This window comes from Hibiscus syriacus, unplaced genomic scaffold, assembly GCF_006381635.1.
Source record: "Hibiscus syriacus cultivar Baekdansim isolate YM2019G1 unplaced genomic scaffold, ASM638163v2 tig00111331_pilon, whole genome shotgun sequence".
Taxonomy (NCBI): Eukaryota; Viridiplantae; Streptophyta; class Magnoliopsida; order Malvales; family Malvaceae; genus Hibiscus; species Hibiscus syriacus.
The window spans coordinates 2,877-26,119 of NW_024063060.1; the positions used below are offsets into that span (position 1 = coordinate 2,877).

The window sequence follows — 23,243 nt, forward strand, 5'->3', positions numbered from 1 at the left end:
ACATAAAGTACCGACACAATATTAAAAAGTGTCGATATAGGTTGTAGACCTATTCGCTCATACAACCTGTATATTTATACCTGTTATATTACAAAATTATCTATTACATTATAATTATGGGTTCCGATGTGTAAATGTCGACACTTTTTTAAATCGTATCGACACATTTTTCTTCCAATATGGACATAAAGTACCGACACAATATTAAAAAGTGTCGATATAGGTTGTAGACCTATTCGCGTATAAAACCGGTATATTTATACCGGTTATATTGCAAATTTACCTATTTTATTATAATATGTTGAAAGTGTCCATACTTTTTATAAAAGGATCGATACTTTTTTAAAGATGTAATTTATGTTTCAATATTTTTTAAGTATGTTTCATGTTTTCCACCTACAATATTAATTTAATAATTTCATTTGCACAAAAATTAGTTGATTGTTTTGATATTTTATAAAATAATTAAGAATTTTTAATTTAATAATAATATACCGTAACGTAAAAAATAAATCATTAGACGCCTATAATTACTAAATTAATATCTTAAAACTCACTCAAAAGATAACCTTAAATTAATGTTTTCCACAGTGGAAAAAGTATAGACACTTTTATAAAAAGGATAGATACTTTACAATATATTAAAAAGTATAGACACTCAAATGTATATGTACACATAGAAGCAAATATGGAATAATTAATGAAAATATACACACCATATAATCACACCAAAATATAAATACACAAGAATGTTTAAATAATGTACCGACAAACAAAATTAATCCGATGGAAAAGGGTTGTTTCTAACGAAGTCCGGAACATTAGAGGCCTTCAACAAATTTTCCAAATACTCTCGTATGTTTCCGCCTTTTTCTGAGGACATACATAAATAATTTCAATTATCAAACTAATGAGGTGCAATTTTACTAACAATAAATTAAATTCGCATAAGCATGAATAAATTTGTGTCATACCTAGAGCTTTGTCGTTCGAATGGGAAGCAGCGTCAAAGGTATGTGGACATATGTAATTGTATTTCTATATAAACACATAAGTTGTTTGGATCATCAATGTCTGAACACCTGTTCAACTGGAAAAACATATTGCTTAAATGCAACTTACCGGATTATAAATCATTTTTTCCGCTGAATCATCGACCAAAAGTGTATTTAGCTCGTTAAAATCTGGACACGCGTTCCAAACATCATTGAGATCTTTACAGTAGGTAACAGAATCGTATGTTTTGCATTTTTTTTGATCCTGTTCACAAACAGTCGAACATAAATATGTAGGAATCATAGACAACGAAAAGTCAGCAAACTGTAATGACATTCATCTTACCCACACGAATAGAAAATGCTCGGAAAAATACAGGTAGTTTCTCAAGTACACGGTCGACGTTATGCCTGAGATTGTAATCAAGTTTGAATGTTAACATTCAAATGTATATTAACGATTTTGACTACAGTAATTCAATTGCATCAAACATGTTCTAATCTCATCTTTGAAGACCAAAGGGCAACAACAAAATTGTCGACACAAAATTGCATAAATTCAAATAATCCTCTTCTGAGGACAACATCTACAACATGAAGAAAATGAGATTAAAGTTCTACGCTTATATGTTAAAATAATGGATACAAAAGAATAGAATTAAAACCTGCCGGCAGTCTTGGGATGTAGGCAAGGACACCATTGAGATCAAAAAATTAAAAGTTTTCTTGAAGGCGGCGTTGCAGACACGATATACTTGTTTGGATCATCATCTTCATCATCATCATCGTCATCATCTTCATCGTCATCATCATCGTCATCTTCATCGTCAGCTTCATCTTCTGCGACCGCTTGGTTGTCCACATCTATTAAAAGAAAATAAAATAAAGTTCAGAACGTGTAAATGTTAAGAAACATAGATAATGAATTACCTAACTCGTTTGATGTCGTTGACGTAATTTGTTACGCAACATGGAGACTTCACGTTGCAATGATGAAATATCGGATCGCATTCCACTCACAAGGGAATCAATATGCTCCCGAAAATTGACCATGTATTCCATCACGGTCTTAATTGTGACATCCTCTGCAACTGGAGCTTCTTCCATCATTGCGTCTCCACTTGGTTGCTCTTCTTCATGGCCAACGGGGTCCATTTCCTCCCTCTCTTGATCTAATCCGACCTCCTTGACACGCTTCCAACCGAGTTTTTCAACAAAATCATATCCCGCTTTTTTAATAAATACCATGTCAATCTTGCGGGTTAATCGAACAGGGGCGTCATGCGAAAAATCAACTTCCTTCTTCTTCAACAGATGGGTGATGACACATCCATATGGTAGTGTAGTTGAAATTGTTGCTCCCTTTGTGACCATATATACAATTGTATTAAATATGAGTTTTGCAATGTTTGGAGCCGTTTTGGATTTATACTTTGCTATCCACCAATAATCGCTGTCTCGAAGCATTGAATGTTTTCCCCCACTAGGCCGGATATACCATGTGAGCATTTTGTGAAACACTCTCGACTCTACATCGAGGTGAATTGGGCTATTTCTAGTAACCCGTTTAATTGTAGACCAATCTACACCATTTTCATCTGAATCCCCTGTATAAGCTACACCTAAACCCTCCGCAATAGTTTCTGGAGATATATATATATCCTTCCCCATGACATGTGTATTAATTCCTATTATATTAGTCTTATTAGGCTCGTGCTGTAAGGAAGCATTGTTGTAGAAGACTCTAACTAGGTTGGGATAATATCTTGGTTCTACACCAAGGAATTCAAGCCAACCCCAAGATGTAAATGTGGATTTAAAACTAAATGCATATTTATCATCAAACAAGAAACCCAGGTCAATGACACGTTCGGGACGAATCTTCCTTACTTTAAAACTCGTCTGCCATCTTTGTTTTTCCATGTCGGATCTAAAGTTCAGAGTTTCGAAGGACCTGATTTCCTCAGAAGAATCGTTTGTTACAGAAGGAGGTGGTTGAGAAGAACTAGGTTGAGAAGAGCTTTGAGAAAGACCTCACTTCTGACGCTGACGTTTTGGAGCCATTTTGGTTGGATGCTACCCCTATTACAATGGAACACAAACACATTCAGGATAAAAACTCCAATATAGAAATCAATCAAACCCATAAATATCGATAAATTTACCTGAATATCTGGTCGTCACTTATGATAACGGTAGAAGAAAGAGGAAGATCTGCCTGCTTGCCTTTATGTTTAGGGTTTCTCGATTAAGAGTACTATATATCGTAAACGGTGGAAAACACTTGATATTTAAATTAGTATCGACACAAACTATATTAGTGTCGACACATTATTTAGACATATTCTCACATAAAACCGGTATAATTGTACCGGTTAGATTGAAAAATTACATATTACATTATACTTTTGGGTTCGATGATTTTGGGATCGACACTTTTTATATATGGATCGACACTTTATGGGTGCACCCTGTTTTCCATTCATTCTGGAAATAAATATCGACACAAACTATATTAGTGTCGACACATTATTTAGACATATTCTCACATAAAACCGTATAATTGTACCGGTTAGATTGAAAAATTACATATTACATTATACTTTTGGGTTCGATGATTTTGGGATCGACACTTTTTATATATGGATCGACACTTTATGGTGCACCCTGTTTTCCATTCATTCTGGAAAAAAAATATCGACACAAACTATATTAGTGTCGACACATTATTTAGACATATTCTCACATAAAACCGGTATAATTGTACCGGTTAGATTGAAAATTACATATTACATTATACTTTTGGGTTCGATGATTTTGGGATCGACACTTTTTATATATGGATCGACACTTTATGGTGCACCCTGTTTTCCATTCATTCTGGAAATAATATCGACACAAACTATATTAGTGTCGACACATTATTTAGACATATTCTCACATAAAACCGGTATAATTGTACCGGTTAGATTGAAAAATTACATATTACATTATACTTTTGGGTTCGATGATTTTGGGATCGACACTTTTTATATATGGATCGACACTTTATGGTGCACCCTGTTTTCCATTCATTCTGGAAAAAAAATATCGACACAAACTATATTAGTGTCGATACATTATTTAGACATATTCTCACATAAAACCGGTATAATTGTACCGGTTAGATTGAAAAATTACATATTACATTATACTTTTGGGTTCGATGATTTTGGGATCGACACTTTTTATATATGGATTGACACTTTATGGGTGCACCCTGTTTTCCATTCATTCTGGAAATAAATATCGACACAAACTATATTAGTGTCGACATATTATTTAGACATATTCTCACATAAAACCGGTATAATTGTACCGGTTAGATTGAAAAATTACATATTACATTATACTTTTGGGTTCGATGATTTTGGGATCGACACTTTTTATATATGGATCGACACTTTATGGTGCACCCTGTTTTCCATTCATTCTGGAAAAAAAATATCGACACAAACTATATTAGTGTCGACACATTATTTAGACATATTCTCACATAAACCGGTATAATTGTACCGGTTAGATTGAAAAATTACATCCTTTTGGCCATATTGTAAATTTGCCTTTTACTTCCAAGTATCAACATGACCCTTAATGTTATAAGAAACATGTACAACACATACTGCTAACTTTTCTCATCTCATTCATAATTATATTCACATACGAAAATATAAATCGTATACAAAATTATAAATCTTATACAAAATTAACCCTACATTTACATCATTGCATTCTTTTGTTATTCTTATGTAATATTGCAGCTTTTGTTATCTCCTGTCTTCGTTCATTTTGATTGTGGCTTACGAGATCGTTTAATACTCGCGATCGATCCCAGTCTCCAACAACCTATAATCAAATTGTCAGAACGTTAAGTATTGTCAACTACAACATTCAATATACGACTTTTAACAATTTTACCACAAACGATTTTTTCTATCGACTTACAAAATCACCAGTTGCCCCTGTAGAACCGATCGATTCCATCCACATCATCACATACATGCCGCAATCATATCTGTTACAAAATTTGAAAACCACACATGTCAATTATGATGAATACTGCATAAATTAAGCTTTCTATTTGTGATAACATCTCATACCCATTCAATTGCTTATTCTTCTTATGCTCCACAAATTTGAAATTTTTCAAGGGATACTTTCCTAGAGATCCACAGGACTCAACCCAAATGCGTTTCTTATTATAAGAATCTAATATTTTAATCTGCATTAAAATAAAGAAGTTATGCACCAAAAAATTATGCATTATAATTTACATAATGTCCTTTCATACATACATACATACCAATCTCTTAGCATCCTTCACTCTCTGTTTAGCTGCTTCAGTTGTAAACATACTATCATATATTGTTACAACATGATCTACCATATCCAACACCAACAGATACCAATGTGAATTATGGTAGTTTATTGTGATCATGATCTGCAACAAATTTCACACCCAATTTGACAAAATTCAACATTCTATATCCGAAAACATCATTTGCAATTGGTATGGTGTCTTACCTTCTCACAGTCGGTGAATTTCACATAGTTATCCAATATGACACCCCAGAAGGTAGAAATACTCTCAACACTTTCTTTGTTGTTGGCTTCCAACGCCTGTTGCTGTAATTACGCAACAAACATTATAATTTACCGTCTATAACACTACTTTTCAATATTTATTAATTTAACTCACCACTAAGAGGTATGGAAGGTAGCCAATCCTCCGGAGTGACTTTTGAGAATCGTAGCATATGGTCCAGGCGAGCAAATCGATAACCTAACAAAATTAATTACACATCAGAACATATTCATAAGTTTTAACATTTTCTACTTTCTACTTACCACACCGCCAACCCATTCCGTAGGCTTCAACGTTGCAACGTCGTATACAGTAGCGAATTGATTTCCCATTGATATTACAGAATATCTGTATGAATCATTAGGATTAATATGTTGTCATGAAATATTTAAATATCACTCACAAAACAATATATTTCACTTACCCCGATTCTAACTCGCTATTCCATAAATAATCACAAATTGCAGCTTCGATGTCATCAATTCCGCTTGGAATATCCGCTTTTTCAACCTACAATTTTGCATACAAATTTTTGTCACAACAACATAATAAAAATCAAATTAAGTATTCTTTTATTACACTTACCTTCTTCTTCTTCTTCTGGGGTGCAGGACATTCCGAATCCAAAACTGCTGCTATAACACTCTCCGGTGTATAAATGACATCGACTTCCTTCCTCCTCATTTCTTCCATCTCTTCTTCTTCCTCCTCCCTCTTTTCTTCTTCATATTTTTCAGTTCATCGTACTTTTTTTCTACATAGCTCTTCATCTCTTTTATTTCACCCTTCAATTGAGCTCCTTCATCCGAGTATTTATCAACCACCCCCTTCACCCCCGTAAGTTCACTCCTCAAATCCACAACCTCCTTCACCACTCCCTCAAATTTTTCTCCCGTCACCATCTTAATATCACCCCTTAACACCCCAACTTCTTTCACCACTTCACCCCTCAACACCTCTACTTCTTTCACCACTCCATCTATTTTTCCTTCCACTACCCCCTTATGCCTCTCGAGTGTATCTTCGACTCTCTCGAGTTTCTCTACGACTTGATCAAGTTTCTCTTCGACTCTTGATTGTCTTTGCATGATTTCAAATTGGATTTTTTTGATATCAGCCAATTCAGACATCAAAATGTCGAAGTTACTCTGTTTTGCTTCACCGTCGTCCCACTCACCGTCATCCCCCAATACAACCATCCCTCCTTTCTTCTTCTCTGCCTCCACTGCCTCCTCTACATCCTTGCCAATAACCTTCAAAATTAAATTACAATAGTAAGACATTGATTATATTCTTATATTATTTAATTACATTTATTACCATTTCTTGCTTCTTCCCTCTATCCAACTTCAACTTCACCATCACTCTAACCACCTCTTCCTTCCCCCATGCACGGATGTGTGCCACTCCGGTTCTTTCATAAGCCGGCACTGCCTCACAGCCCGACCAAAAATCGAACAGTGCAACCTGCATTTATAATAAAATTTATATTTTTATATAAAAACACAAAAAAGTGATTCAACTCATTTACCTCTAAGATTGCTATGCACCATTTGAGGTATCTCTGGCTGCCCTTTTTAAAGGTGATGATTGATTCAATCAATCTCGAATGGATATATTCAGCCCAATTGAATTCACCCTTCAAGCCTTCATCGCAAATGAGCTTCATATATTCCTTGTTCGTTGACGTATCACCCGTTGGACAAAGAAATATCCCGACAAGGTACAATAGAACTCGGGCCTTCAGCTCATCCCCCCAGTAAGATCCACTTTTGATATCCTCTTCAACTTCAGCATATGTCACCTTATGATTCAAACCATATTTGGAGGCAAGTGCTTTCCAGTTCTTACTCCTACAGACTTCTATAACACTTTGCCTTTGTTTTGTACCCCCAATACGGCTGCAGCAGTCGATACCCCCAGAGGGAATGAATAATCACCATACTTAGCCATACATTGACTGACGTCAAATTGTGCCATCAAGGATCGACACAATTCCCTCCGAATAGGTCGATCCCTTACTCCGATCAACGATCCAAAACTTATTTCTCCCAGCACATTCAACTGACCCTTCTCCTTAAGGTGTTTAATTAATAAATTCACCCTTTTAATGCTGCATCTTGTCGACACTTCCTACATTTTTTAACAATATATAATGTTATAGTTCTTATATATTTGTATCAACGTATTTACAAGTTTAATGAATACCTTATTTTCATGTGCTTTCCTCCGTTCTTTGTATTCTTTACTATCATTCCTTGACTGTGTGATGTAAGGTTCCTTTTCAGCATCACTCATTGAATTCCATTTGGACCTCACATCTTTTTTCACCTAATATTAAACATAAACGTTTCTTAATCAATACATTAACACTAAATACTAATACTACTCAATGTCAATTTCATTTTACATACCGAACCGCTCTGTGTGCCATCTCCCTTCATCCTTTTGCATTCGGCCATACTGTTAACATTTAAAATTTGTAATCAATTTAAAGTTTATCGATACTTTAATCCAATTACCATTTCAACAATAATAACAAAAAGACATTGATACTTACTAGAAGTACATATATCCACCCTTTGGTTGCTTTCGAGTCTCGGCCTCAATTTCAAAGTCATCTGCTCCACCAACAATTTTCCAACCCATTGACTCCATTTTTCCTTCATATATCAGTTTACGCAAATCAAATTATTTTGTTACATACACTTTTCAATATACAAATATAGATAACTACTCTTGTGGTAAAACGGTTTTCTTCAAAAGAATTTGAATGGCCACACCAAAATGTGTCGGCACATTTATACAACCTATAATATCATTTTCTACCTATAATATTTAATAAAAGTATCGATATTTATATTTTTCCTTGAATATCTATTTCTACCTGCAATCGGTCCCAAATGCTTCCTTACTCCAAAACCCCAAACAACACATAAAAAACCCTATCGCGATTACTGTAATAATTAAAAATTAGGGTTTCAACAACATACTTTTCGATTCGACTGCAGCAACAAACAAACAAACTTCGCTTTAGAAACGCCTTCTGAAATGCAGCAACAATTACTCTTCGATTTCAAAAACTCGTCCGTTCTATCTTTTTTCAGAGGATATTTAGCTATGGCCTTTATATTTTCATCGGATATGTTATTTATATTTAATCGATACAAATACAAAGTGTCGATACTTTTATGTCAGGTGTCGATACTTTCGAAAGGATAATTACCTATTTCTTTGAAAGTGTCGATAATTTATTACACGTACTTACGAAAGTATCGACACTTTCAATATATCCGGTATCATTTTACCGGTTTTATCATTTTGATACCGGTTTTATCATATTTTTACCTGTTATATCGTTGTGGATCGATATATTTTTTTAAAGTATCGACACATTATAGGCGCTATAACTGCTTCTCTTTTAAATTCACAAAGTGTCGATCCTTATATAACGTATCGACACTTTTAAATTTACCGGTTTTATCATTTTGTTACCGGTTTTATCATATTTTTACATGGTATATCGTTTTGGATCGATATATTTTTTAAAAGTATCGACACTTTTTAGGATTTATAACTGCTTTTAAAGTTATGTAATTTATGTTTCAATTTATTTAATAGTGTTTCATGTTTTCCACCTACAATATTAATTTAATAATTTAATTTACACAAAATTTTATTTGATTGTTTTGATATTTTATAAAATATTATTTAGAATTTAAATTTAACAATATTAACCAAATATAATAATAAATATGTTTTCAACAGTGAAATAAGTATGGACACTTTTATAAAAATGATATATACTTTTTTGAAAGTTATGTAATTTATGTTTCAATTTTTTTTAATAGTGTTTCATGTTTTCCACCTACAATATTAATTTAATAATTTCATTTACACAAAATTATTTGATTGTTTTGATATTTTATAAAATATTATTTAGATTTTAAATTTAACAATATTAACTAAAGATAATAATAAATATATTTTCACAGTGAAATAAGTATGGACACTTTTATAAAAAGGATAGATAATTTACAATATAACAGGTAAAAATATGACAAAACCAGATTCATTATGACAAAACCGGTAAAATTTACTTGATATGTTAAAAGTATGGACACTTTTATAAAAAGGATAGATACTTACCGATAACCAAAGTTTACCGGTTACCAAATTTTTTAATAGTTTTTCATATTTTCTACCTAAAATATTATTAGTTGTCAACATAATAGGTACCGCTAAACCGAATTTATTAAATACATTTTAATGTATCCGGTAATACTGTATATTAACCGTATATTAACCCGCATTTCCTGAGACATTCCCGTATGTGTATTTAAATCTGTACAAAAGTGTGAAAATGAGATTTCAGACAAAACTCCATTAAAAATCTTGAAGCTCTTCTCCCAAGATATTTTATAATCAAAACAATAAGAGAAGAAAAATACTTGACGAGAGTTGGCAGTGTCAGTTGCTAGATCAAACGGGTATAATTATAACTAAAATCTACAATTAAGCATTGATTTTTGTTTTTGGCAGTGGCGCAGTGGCGGTGGTTAATGATCAAAGAGCTCTCTTTTTAATGCGAGCGTGGGATATAAATGCTGGACCTTTGCCTTTCATTCCTCTCTTGTTAAAAAATAGACAAGTACCCTTTTATTTTCTCACTCTTAAATCTAGATTCTGAAGTAATAAAGGTTTCTCCTTTATTACTTTTTCTTCTCTGGTTCTTTTTTTTGACTGTTCTGTTGCAGAGTTGCTCTGTTACTGAGCAGAAAGCAAAGGAAAAGAGATAGCTCAAATTCATTGAAAAACGTTAACTTTTGTGTGCGTTACCGTGTTTTTGAAAAAAGAGGGCCTTGAACGAGAGAGTACAAAAAAGTAAGCATGGAATCTGAAAATGGGTATCTTTCTCTCCTCATCTATCTATCTCTTTTTCTGGGTTTTCTCTGCTAAAACTCTTGACTAGGGTTTTGAATGAGTGACTTTATTTATTGTACCGAAATCATTGTTCTTTTTCCTAGTTTGATTGATTGCTTCTAGTAGACTTTTTTAATTTTTCTTTTCTTGCAGCCTTCTTTGAACTTCCTTTTTCTGTTCTGTTCCATCTTTTTTTGTCTTGGGGAAAGCATTTCTTCTTTTGCTTTTTGCAAATTCAGGTACTTTCCAATTTTCCAGTTGTTGCTTTGGATATTGTCTGTTTCAGTTTGTGGGTTTGGGGGTTCATTAATGAGCAGTTTCTATAGCTTTCTTTTGGGGTGGGTGAATTTCAGCTTTTCTAGGACTATATCTTCTTTGTATTGTAAGTTTTCAGTCTCTTAGTAGACTTAGGTTGAAGCTTACTGTTAAAGTTAATCTGTTTTAATGTTATGTCAAAGGCTTAAATCGTTTTCCCATGTGATTTGTTTATTCTTGTTCCTTTCTACCTTTCTCTTTTATGGTGTTGGATCTTTATTCAATCATCTTATAGCATTTAAGGGTGTGTATTTAGGTAATGGTCAATTTTTTAAGGCTTAATTTCTTTTGATCAGCCTAACTTTTGAACTGTTGTTGGCAAGGTGTTCAAACATAATTGTGGAGAAAGGATTAGACCCAATTTTCTTCTTCTACTCTTGTTGAAAGAGGGATGGATGATATAGGCGAAAACCATAAATATGGGCTAGAGAACAGGAATGAGAATAGCATAAACTACCAGGCACCTGCTATGTCATCGGATTGGCAATTTGTTGGTGCCAATCTTACAAGTGCTGGTATGAGTTTAGTTCGTAGTGGTAATCTATTGGCTATTGATTCTTCATGTGCTTCGGTGGCAGACTCATTCGGTTCGAACATTCGGGAACACCCATCTAGTTCACAGAACTTGGGGTTTTGTGGCATCAATATACAACATGGTGCAAGCTCTTCAAAAAATGGGAAAGGTACTCTTACCACTTTGAGAAGTAGCATTGATATACCATTTGATATGGATTGGAATGCTGCAACGTTGAAAGGGAGCTTTCTTTTACCCAATACGAATATGATTTTACCACAGAGTCTATCACAGTTGCCAGCTGATTCTGCTTTCATCGAACGTGCTGCCAGGTTCTCGAGCTTTAGTGGGGGGAATTTTAGTGATATAGTCAGCCCTTTTGGTATGCCTGAATCTGTGGGCCTGTATACTAGAGGTGTGGGATTGATTCCGGTACATGAACATATCTTCTCAGCCAATGAGATGAAATCAGTATCTGGCGTGGAATCTCAGAAAATTAAGTTGAATGTCCCTGAAGCTACTAGAGATGCTTGTCTGCAAGTTGAGAATCGGGCTAAAGAAAGCCCTCTCAGGAATGAGAGAAGTAGAAGCCTTGTGCCAGCCAACGAAGAAGCAAAACAAGGAACTGGCGGTTCTGGTAATGAGTCCGACAAGGCTGAGTTTAGCAGTCGTGAAGGAGGTCAAGATGAACCATCTTCATTGGATGGTACAGGTGGTGAACCTTCTGCTAAGGGTCTTAGTGGGATGAAAAGAAAAAGGAGTTTACAGGTAAAAAGTTGTTCACCGATTGTTTCATCAATCCATTGTACACTTTTGTTTATAGTTGAAGTTTTGATTACTAAGTTTATGGCAGGATGCTGAGATTGATCAAGCTAAGGGAGGCCAACCCCCAACCGAGGCAGCAAAGTATGGTGCTGAAAAGCAACAAAAGGGAGACCAGAAGCAAACTACAAGTGCCAATAAGAATACAGGGAAGAAAGTGTCTCCAGCTTCTCACCCACCAAAAGAAGAATACATCCATGTGAGAGCCCGACGAGGCCAGGCAACAAACAGTCACAGTCTTGCGGAAAGGGTAAATTTTATATAGAATACTCTTTGAAATAGCAAATATTAGATCATCGATCTTGTTTAGATTGGAGTTAATTGGTTATCACTTCAGGTAAGAAGAGAAAAGATCAGTGAAAGGATGAATTTTCTTCAGGACCTTGTACCTGGTTGCAGCAAGGTGTGATAACTTGGACCCTATAGCTTGGGGAGTATAACCATATTGAATTTTCAGCAGTATTCACAACAGATATTGTAATTTATTGTGTGGGAATTCATTGGTTCTTTCAGGTTACAGGAAAGGCAGTGATGCTTGATGAAATCATCAATTATGTGCAGTCACTTCAGCGGCAGGTTGAGGTATTGGAGCAGAATTTACAACTTTGGTTTTTCAAGCTTCTTGTTCCCTAGTAATCTTGTGTAATTGGTGATGATGGAATTGTAGATACTTCAGTTTAAGTAATTAGTGAACTTTGTTCTGGATTGATGTAAATATTGTTACAGCCTTGTGAATTGGTAGTATATCAAGTTCTTCCCTTTTGCAGTTTTTGTCGATGAAACTTGCTACAGTTAACCCCAGGCTGGATTTTAATATCGAAGGGCTTCTTGCAAAAGATGTAAGTTGGTCAAGCATAGATTTAGCAACCTTCATGTGTTCATGTGTCATCTAACACATCAAAAGCTTCTTCATTGATGTACAGATTATTCAATCTCGAGCTGGCCCTTCTTCCACTCCGGGGTTTTCTCCGGATTTATCTGTTGGTTATGCTTCATGGCACCCGTCTCAACCTGGACTTGTTCAAACTGCTCTTCATGTTACAGGGAATGATGCTGATGTTATTCGTAGATCTCTTAGTTCTCAATTAACATCGATGACTGGAGGATTAAAGGAGCCCAATCAGGTTTGCCTTCATTTTCTTTATGTCTTTTGACATCTTTTTAAAGGGTTAACAATATAATAAACCTATTTTATCTTCTTAACATCACGATTCATGAACATTACAAATTTAACTGTCTATACACTTTGATTCTAGCTCTTGAATTCATGGGAGGACGAGCTCCACAATGTTGTTCAAATGAACTATGGAACCAGTGCTCCTTCTGACAGCCTTAATGTATATTACACGCTTTTATTAATCTCCCATCTCATGGGCCAAATGTCGTCCAATCTGATTAAAATTATCTAATGTTTTTGCAGGGCCATGACCATCCGGTAATACAGAACTAGAACTTCGATCCTTCTCTTAAGGATCTTTGACTCCATGCCAGGCATTTCATTATATCCCCATTACTTGCTATATATATGTGTGCCAGCATTCTTGAAGGTAACCAAGGGAATGCAAACCACTCTTTCGAAGGTTAAAGTATAAACATATGCTGTCACCATTCACATAACGTGCTCAAGGTTCCTTAACTGCATGGTCTCTCGAAGGTCAAGTATAAAACATATGCTGTCACCATATTCCTATCATGGCCGAGGTTCCTTGACTGTATGGTGGGATGAATTTCATTTTCATGCTTTTTGAGCATTAGATAATGGAGGGATATGGAACTCCTTTGATCATGGGAATGCATCGGTGCCCTAGTCCGAGGTAAGGTGGATTAGAATGTATAGATTGATTATGGGAAGTTTTTGTGATATAGGAGTTATATGCTTTTATCTGGTATTATCTTAGATGAATCTCTTCTGTAATCTAAGATATGGTTGCATATATGACCAAATTCAAACACTGGAATTTATCTGAAGATTGATTCCTTTAACAAGCAGATTTTTTTTTTCTTCCATAGATATCTGTAGCATTTAAGCATGGGACAAGAAATCATGGAAAGATGTCCGAATAAACGATTTAAGTGTCTTATCCTTTACCTGTCATGTCCTCATTTAAATTTAACATTGAATTTGACATGCAAATCTGATACTCCCGAAGATATGAGATGTAAATCTATTGTATGAATATTATTCTTCTGGTGATTTGCTAGAATCTCCTTGTTCATGCTGTTGATTCTGCAACATGATGAAGAAACGGTTGATTTGCAATAATTGGATGATAATAAACAATACCATGATTCGGAATCGCAGAGATCATAAACAATTTACCTGTAACCTAGCACATATCTCTACAACTTCATCAACAGGAGCCCAATCACCAGAATTTCTCTTTATAAACTGAAGCCGGTCCAGTTCCTCCTTGACCAATTATAAAAAGGCCACCTTTGATTTCACCTTTTCCTTTAAAATTTTGGTCTATTCCTATAGCTTTTGCACGTTTATAGTTTGCAATTGCCCGGGGATTGAATAAAAATCCTGATAGAAACTTGTCTTTAAGTAATTCCCACCTCCAAGAACTTTGAAGAATCCCATTGTACGATCCAAGATCACAACTCCACCCGAATAGCGTGGCCAAAAGTCGTTTACCTGAATCAAAAGTTGATATATCTGAGAGAAAAAAAGGTTTATTGGAGAAATATTTTGAATAAAGAGTACAACTTACCTCTAATTCCATATGTTCATGAAGAACTGCAAACATTTGGATTCCTAGTGCATCAAGTATTTTGATGCTGTGTCATGTTGATTTCATCCATGTCATCTGAATTCATCATCTTTAAAGTTGGGACGTCATCCCAACCTTCTTCCAAAAGCTTTGGAAGCAATGCCTTGGGAACCCCATCACCAACAAAATCTTCTATCGAGAAAGAAGCCATTGTCTGTTGAAACTGAGAATGATTCACCTGTATAATGCTACGATCTGTTTAAATATGCTCATGTGGAGCTTTGATCATATCTCATTCTTTATGCGAAAGATGACTTAAGAAAATACTACTATAACGATGACTTGTGAATTGAGGCTAAACTTACAGAAAAGAAACTCAATTCGATTTGGTAGTTTTGGTTTGTCATTTATGAACTGAAAGCATAGAATAATATGCCGAAACGTTAAGCTTTTGATGAAATTCAATGGCTTTCATAGATTCATTGGTTCACAGGCGTTAATGGAAACAAGTAGACAATAGCTACAGGTTATATGTTAATCTCACAAATTGCTTGAAGACGATAAAAAAGGATGCTGACAGCACGGGAAGGTGATTCGGACGTTGAAAACAATGTTTACAATGCCAACTTTATCCTGCCGTCCTGCTTTAAAAATTTTTATGTTCATGTAATAAAGCCATAATTGTCTTAATGTCTTTAATTTCGTCCCACCCTAAATGACTTCTTTATTTGGATTATAGCGTAGTAACACTGAGACGACCAAAAGTAATTCTATATATAGGGTTAATATAAAAATAAGTACATAAATTATATATATGGTTGTTCTGTATGAGTTTTCTTTCAATAAATAAATAAATTCGAGTATTTCCTGGCTATGGAGTCAGAAACAGTCATTTTATATTGAAACGAAATTTAAGTGGATGAACGAAAAACAGCAACTCATAAAGCAAAACTTTTATTAAATGCTTCAAAATCGTCACGTATAATTAACTTCCATCCATAGGAACAGCCAGGAGCCATTATCACTAATCTCCTTACCTTCCCCAACCCTACTCACATTTTCTTTTCCCTTGCTCTTTTATCCTGGATTTTTATGTTGAAATTTTTATCTAAAGTTTACAGACAGTTTTATTCTTGCCAAGGATCACTTTCTGTCCTTACTTCCGATGGCTCAATAACTTTTTTCTCTGAACTTCCTTCACCTGCACTCGTATCTGTTTCAGAAGCACTTTCAGCAGCACTAGTTTCTGATGCTTCTACTTCATCCTCATCCTCTGATCTACCCCATCTCCCTCCGAGTGCCATTGCCATCATCTCGTAAATCTTGCCACCCAACTCAGCAGGGCTGTCAGGCTGCATGATGAAGAGGACATTAAGAATAATACGTTAATTAAATGTCTGCAAAAATTTTCAAAATAAATGATCCTGTCCACTTACAGAAAAGCCACTGGAGATCAATGCTGTATCATATAACAAGTCAACAGCTCTCTTGGCATCACTGCTTTCGGGTGCATTCTTGCATGCAGCCTGCAAGGTGAATAAACCTTATAGCCGTCATAGAAGAAACAATATAACAAGAACAGCAAGTATATCAACATTTCTGTAATAGTAGATTTCTAGCAATCAACATTTTGACCACCACTACAGCTTAAACAAAGTACAACGGCTTCTCTGTTGTATCAGGGGCACATATCTCATTAGTGCTATTACTACATCTCATATTAATTATATACATAGTAGTAATCAGGACTAATATAGTTAAGTGTAATGCTGCCATTCTTTGTACTTTCTTGGGTTGCTATGGTCAGAAGATATGTTTCAACTGTTTCATCACAAGTCACAACATTAAAAAATAAACATTGTTGAAAGAATGCTACACTAGAATATCTTCAATCAAGTTTTAACTGAAATGCTCTTACATTCAAGTCTTTAATGATTGGATGATCTGGATTAATCTCCAGGATCCTCCTTCCCTCATGAACTCCAAACTTGCTGTATCTCCAAGCGCTTGTGCTTTCATCAACCTACACAATGAATTCACTATATGAGTCGAGGAATGATTTAATGTATGTTTATGACTTATGGATAGATAAATAACATAAAACCTCTCACCTTTCCATGTTAGCCAACCGTCCGAACTTGTCAGAAACAAGGACACAACGAGATGAACTTAGTCGCTTCGAAATTTGGACTTTGGCCACCTTGTCTCCCAGTTGTTGCTTTATCCGATCACATAGAAGATTGAATTATTGTTTGGTTTCCCTCTCGTTTACCTCATCTTCATCACCTGGTATAACAACAAATTCGAGTATTCCCTCTAGTTGATATTTAATTATTTATGGTATCCCATGCCAGGAATGTACAGAACACTCCTAAACTCCACCTCACCCTGCATGATTTTTAAAGAAACTTTAATGACTCTAGTTACGCATAGGAATACAGTGCATAAACAACTGCATTCATACCTCAGTAGTGAAGTGTGTATCCAAGGGGATCCAAGAATTCGTTGAAAGTCTTCTTGTAGAATTCATTGTACTCATCTTTTTCAACTTCCTTAGGATTTCGCATCTACAACAGACCCCACAGAAAACATAAATAATGGTATATAACAATAAATTATATGTAAAATAAAGTAAAATTCTTAAGAAAAAGAGCATCTTAAACTGTATATAGTTAGCAGACAGAAGAAAAACTCACCCATATCGGTTTTGTTTCGTTTGCTAATTCCCAGTCCCAATACTCCTCAGTTTTAGTTGTCTTCTTTTTCTTCACACCCCGTCAACAATCTCATAAGCCAACAATAAAACCATGTTTGCTGAGAAGATAGTTTTGCTAACAAATTGCCAGCAACAATTATATCAGAAAGCAATGGCACAGTTACCTCTGGCTTTACTTCTTCTCCTTCTTGTGGTTCTTCCTCTTCTACATGCTCAAAGATAAAACATAGTAAAGAATGATTAAGAGATATTTTTCAATGAGCTCTGAATTGATGTGCTTATAACAAAACAGAGCAACTCTTCATGATAATGCTCAAAGCTTTTTACTAGCTTGGAATGATTTGGGCCTTATTCTTCTATTTGGTCCTTTATTCCGGGAGTAGTTCTTTGGACTATTTGGAAATTCAGAAATGCCATTGTGTTTTAAGGAAGGAGCTTAGATCAGATTGAGCTATTTTTCATGGCTAGATTCAGGCTAGCTTCTTGGTTCTTAGCTAAGTTCAAGGAAGTTGCTATTACTAAGGACTCTCTCATTTGTGATACCTCTATTGGAGATTTATGCTCTTCTTCCAGAAATTCGATTCATAATATCGTGTCTTGGGTTCCCCCTCCAAAGGGTTTTCTAAAATTGAATGCGGATGCAACTGTTTGTGTAGATTGGCGAAAGAGTGGTACAGGTGGTTTATTAAGAAATGAGGTTGGCGAGATGAAGGGTTCTTTCCAAGAAGCTGCGGGTCCAAGTCCTCCTACTTTGATGGAGCTTTTAGCCATTAAGAGGGATTTAATTTTCTTTGATTCTATTCTTCAGAGGTTCAAGACTCGGTGGATTGTTGAATCTGATAGTAAACTAGCAGTGGATTGGGTAAAGAATTTAGATAGATGTCCTGTTGTTTATCTAAATCTAGTGAAGGATATTGCTTTCATGTTAAGAGACTTGGAGGGTGTTATCAGATTGGTTGATAGAACAGATAATATAGAGGCTGATAGCTTAGCTAAGGCTGGTATTGGTTAGTTTTGTTGTTGAGTTTAGGATGTTTTGTTTGAGTGTTTCGGGTTGTTCTTTGTAAGGGGGCTTGGCTGTTTTAAACATTATGTAAATTTTCAGTTATTAATGAATTTTGAGGCACTCTTTTCCTCATTCCGCTGATAAAGGAACACCTCATGAAGGGGGTTTTTTAACGAGGCCTCCACTTCTTATAAAAAAAAGAAGAGAATAAACCTGGTAGTAACACCTTTAAAATAACAAATAATGCAAACCGTGTTTATCTATAATTACAAAAATCAAACAAGACGAAAATGTTTTAAACCAGTAACAAAACAACTTGAACCATCCATGGGGGACAGAATCAGCAATGAGATAAGCTAAGGTGTCACAAGGGGGTGGAGAACAACTATTCATTTGATTTCACAAATTGATTCCACGTGCCTAAAGCACCAGTTGAGAAGGAAGTAACTAATATCCAAATTAGAACATAGGTATGCACACTAACCTCAACTGTCCTTGATTTTTCTTGCCAAGTGTAGATTGGGAAAGAAACAAACTGGGAGTAAATCTTCACCAAATTCTGAATTTTGCTGGGATTCGAGAATTCATACTTGTCATCTGACTGCAAGAGAATAATATTGTAGACATGGCACTTAGAAGAATTGTATATTTGAAGAACCAGGAGCTTCTAAGGCAATTGTAAAAGTAACCACTACAATAAAATCCTAATTCTATTTAATATATTCACTTAATGTTTAAACATAAAAATGCAAATACATTCAAATAGGATGTAAAGGAGGAAATATAATGAACAGATAAGAGTACCCTTAAATATAGTGTAATCTGTGTACCACAGGGTAGAAGCTTTTCCGGATCCATTTCCTCCCTGATCACATAGGAGCTACTGTCAGCAACAGCTTCCCAAACATATTGCTTCTCTGACCAACCCAGTTAGAAACCTCGCATGAAAAATATTGACTGAAAAGGTTTCCCACGGGAAGCTGAAGATGACAATGTAAGTTATCAATTAAGCGGACAGCCCGATACCTTCTCCGCAACTAGAAAAGCAGAATAGAATCCAACATCAAATTGACTAATCAAACCATTGTCTGCCCCTAGATCCTTATTTTCCTACAAATAATATGATTCTAAGTAAGCATCAATAAATACTATTTCCTTTATTTTATAAAAAAGAGAGTTATTTACAAATAACAAAGGACATTACCTTAAGAGCCTTAAGAAATTTAGAAGTACCACTTTGAGCAATTGTTCCAAGACAGTCAATGAGTTCTTCTTTTGTCATTCCAATACCCGTGTCTCTGAAAAACAATTAATTTCATTTTTCAATAAAGTCCCCTACATATCATTTTTTCCAGGAAGAGAGGTCATAGAAAAACATACGTTATAGTGACAGTCCCATTATCTGGATCAGGTTTGATGCGAATCTCTAATTCTCCAGAATCTCCAAGCCGAGAGGGCTCAGTCACACTCAAGAAACTAAGCTTATCTAAAGCATCACTCGCATTACTGGAGCACAAAATATAACTTTGTCAATTGCCTAATCTCTAGGCTAAAGCCATGAGTCAAAGTCTATGAAACCAAAAATTTTAATCAAAAACTGAGTCTTCATTTAAGAAAATATGCTAACCTTACAAGCTCTCTCAATAACACCTCTTTATGGTTGTATAGACTGTGAACAATCAAATCCAACATGCGACTAACCTGCAACCATTTGTAAATTAGAAAAAAAAATCATAATAGAATATAGAGGATAAAAACCCTTTAATATAAACAAGCATCTACCTTTAACCAACAAGAGTTACATCCAACAATAAAAGTAAGTGTAATTTTCAAGTGTCATAATACACTAAGTAAAATAATTTTCCTTCATTTTCACACACCAAGGAAAAGGAAAAGAAACCCACCTCGGCTTGGCACTCAAATTTCTCACCGGAGGTCTCTTCGGCCTCTTTCTTAGCCACTGCGGAAGCCTCACAACGAACAACTATCCGGTTATTCGTCTTCTCAAGTTTCCATCTCAATCCAGTGCAAGAGAAGGGCTTGGTGAGGCCATTTGGAGGTGGAAAGGAACTTCTTATGAGATTTAAGGCTTGTTGGGGTTTGTGAAAGGGAGAGAGGCTAAAGATGGAGTAGCTAAGCTTGTCCTTAGGATTGAAGCCATGAAACAAAGCCTTGGAGAAGATAAAATTTTGGGTTTTGAGAGAGAAAAAAAAAAAACCTGCCGATTAGAGGGGATTTAAGGAGGGTCTAGTAATTGCCAAATTGTTGTTTTTGGAACTGTGAGGCTTAGATTCGCCTATTTCAGCAACTTACTACTGCGAAGTTATCCAATAATAATAATAATAATAATAATAATAATAATAATAATAATAATAATAATAATAATAATAATAATAATAATAATAATAATAATAATAATAATAATAATAATAATAATAATAATAATAATAATAATAATAATAATAATAATAATAATAATAATAATAATAATAATAATAATAATAATAATAATAATATAATATAATAATAATAATAATAATAATAATAAATAATAATAATAATAATAATAATAATAATAATAATAATAATAATAATAATAATAATATAATAATAATAATAATATAATAATAATAATAATAATAATAATAATAATAATAATAATAATAATTCGAAGTGGAAAATGTTGATTTATTCTGTTAGTTTAGACTTAAATATCTTTTTAAAACAAATATAATTAAATATGGGTTAACTACCTGATTGATAAGTATATTTATGTTTTGTTTTGTTTTTTATTTTAAAGATATAAAATATAGTTATTTTTGTTTTTATTTTAATAAAATATGATCACGGAGAGTTAATTGTCATTTACGGGAGTCAAATATTTTTATTTAATCATATATTTAATCTATATTATTTATATATTATCTCAATTTAATCGTATTTTTAATAAATTAAAATAAATTTAATCATTCAACTGACCATTCAAGTGAAGACTAACTTTATTTTAATTTAATATATATTTATTTTTCACCAATCATGTGTCACCCTTTGTTAAAAAAACAAAGCGAAGAAAATTAGAACTAAAGGGTTCAAACTTCAGTCACTTAAGAAACCAAGTATGTACTCAATCATTGAGTCAATACCAATTCTTTGTCTAAAATATATAACGTAATGTATATATTTTGTACGTTAGTGTATAACACTACAAGAAAAATACCCTTTAATGACGCGCATTGCGCGTCATCTATGGGTGCGGATGACACACAAATGTCTGTCGTTGAAGCCACCGACATGAATTTTTTATGACGTGCAATTGTGTGTCATAAATCTATGACGCGCATTTATGACGCGGATGTATGGCTTACATTGTGCGTCATTGAAGTCCTTGTCATAAATTAAGATGACACACATTTGTGCGTCATAAATTTATGACACGCATGTATGACTTACATTGCGCGTCATTGAAGCCCCCGTCATAAATTAAGATGACACACATTTGTGCGTCATAAATTTATGACACGCATGTATGACTTACATTGTGCGTCATTGAAGCCCCCGTCATAAATCTGCTTGACATACATTTGTGTGTCATAAATATATGGCACGCATGTATGACTTACATTGCGTGTCATTGAAACACACATCATTAAAAAAGATGACACATTCGTGTGTCGTGATTGTATTTCGTAAATTATATATATATATTGTAGATTGACAAATAATCAAACTAAATCACATTTAATGCCTCATAATACTAAATGTATATATCATATTATATATAAGCAATCCATTTGCATACAATATATTCACATTAAGTTATCAAAAATATTGTAATCATATGTCGATACAAAATATCACGGCATAATAAAGTTCTACTAATATGCCATCGCCATCCGGGCGTGTACACAAAAAATAATTGTAACAGTTAAAACTAGTTGCAATATATTGAACAAACACATTCCTAATATGCACATTAAACTTATGAAAACACCTTCCTTGGTCCAATATATTTATGCACAAACATGCACTCATGTTTCAACAAACCAAGTGACAACTTACTTTTTGAAACTCTATCATATTTTTCAGCAACTTTGTATTCTCAATTCCAATGGAGTTGAGGCTTCCTGATTCTAGTTGTGTTTCATCAACCATCAAGTTTGAGTTCAGCAATGTTGTTTCCAGCCAGACTCTTACGACTTAACCGAAACTGCAAAATGAGCTCCATCATTTTTACATCATAAACTGCTTACTAGAGTTTTAGAACAATATTAAGGTGCAAAGGTACAAATTAAAAACCAGAAACATATTGACTATACCTCTCCAACATCAGGCTCATCATTTTCCTCAATGTCATCCACATCTTCAAGCTCCATCTCAAATATGCCTTTGTTGAAATCATCTTGTAAAATGGCATCCCATCCGATCTCCACCTATATGAAACTCCAATAAACTCACCGGCACACAAAGCCAACAATTTTATTCCAAGGAAAATTCAATTCACTTACATCTAGTTCTATCAACCGGTCCACCACAGCCATAAGCATTGTGCTTCCAACAAGTTCTCCAATTTCACCACTCTCTAATTTTAACATGTTCTCCACATATATCACAACC

At 34.3% G+C, this 23,243-nt stretch overlaps 1 protein-coding gene and 1 pseudogene across 6 annotated transcripts; one reads left to right on the plus strand and one right to left on the minus strand.

The window, feature by feature from the left end:
* Positions 1 to 10,218: 10,218 nt before the first annotated feature.
* LOC120158848 (transcription factor bHLH49-like) lies at positions 10,219 to 14,195 on the plus strand. 6 transcript variants are annotated; one of them, XM_039169579.1, is made up of 10 exons: positions 10,221 to 10,526; positions 10,696 to 10,781; positions 11,181 to 12,139; positions 12,225 to 12,443; positions 12,531 to 12,596; positions 12,707 to 12,775; positions 12,961 to 13,032; positions 13,117 to 13,317; positions 13,450 to 13,530; positions 13,614 to 14,195. In XM_039169579.1, exons 3-10 carry the CDS (start codon positions 11,249 to 11,251, stop codon positions 13,641 to 13,643), a joined length of 1,629 nt encoding a protein of 542 aa, XP_039025510.1. In that variant the 5' UTR covers positions 10,221 to 10,526; positions 10,696 to 10,781; positions 11,181 to 11,248; the 3' UTR covers positions 13,644 to 14,195. The 6 variants fall into 6 exon arrangements, with proteins under 6 accessions (XP_039025513.1, XP_039025514.1, XP_039025510.1 ...); XM_039169580.1 differs by lacking the exon at positions 10,696 to 10,781; XM_039169581.1 differs by lacking the exon at positions 10,696 to 10,781 and having other exon boundaries at positions 10,221 to 10,503; positions 13,450 to 13,536; positions 13,613 to 14,195.
* Positions 14,196 to 15,829: 1,634 nt separating this feature from the next.
* Positions 15,830 to 20,805, minus strand: LOC120158864 (annotated as a pseudogene).
* Between the last annotated feature and the right edge of the window lie 2,438 nt (positions 20,806 to 23,243).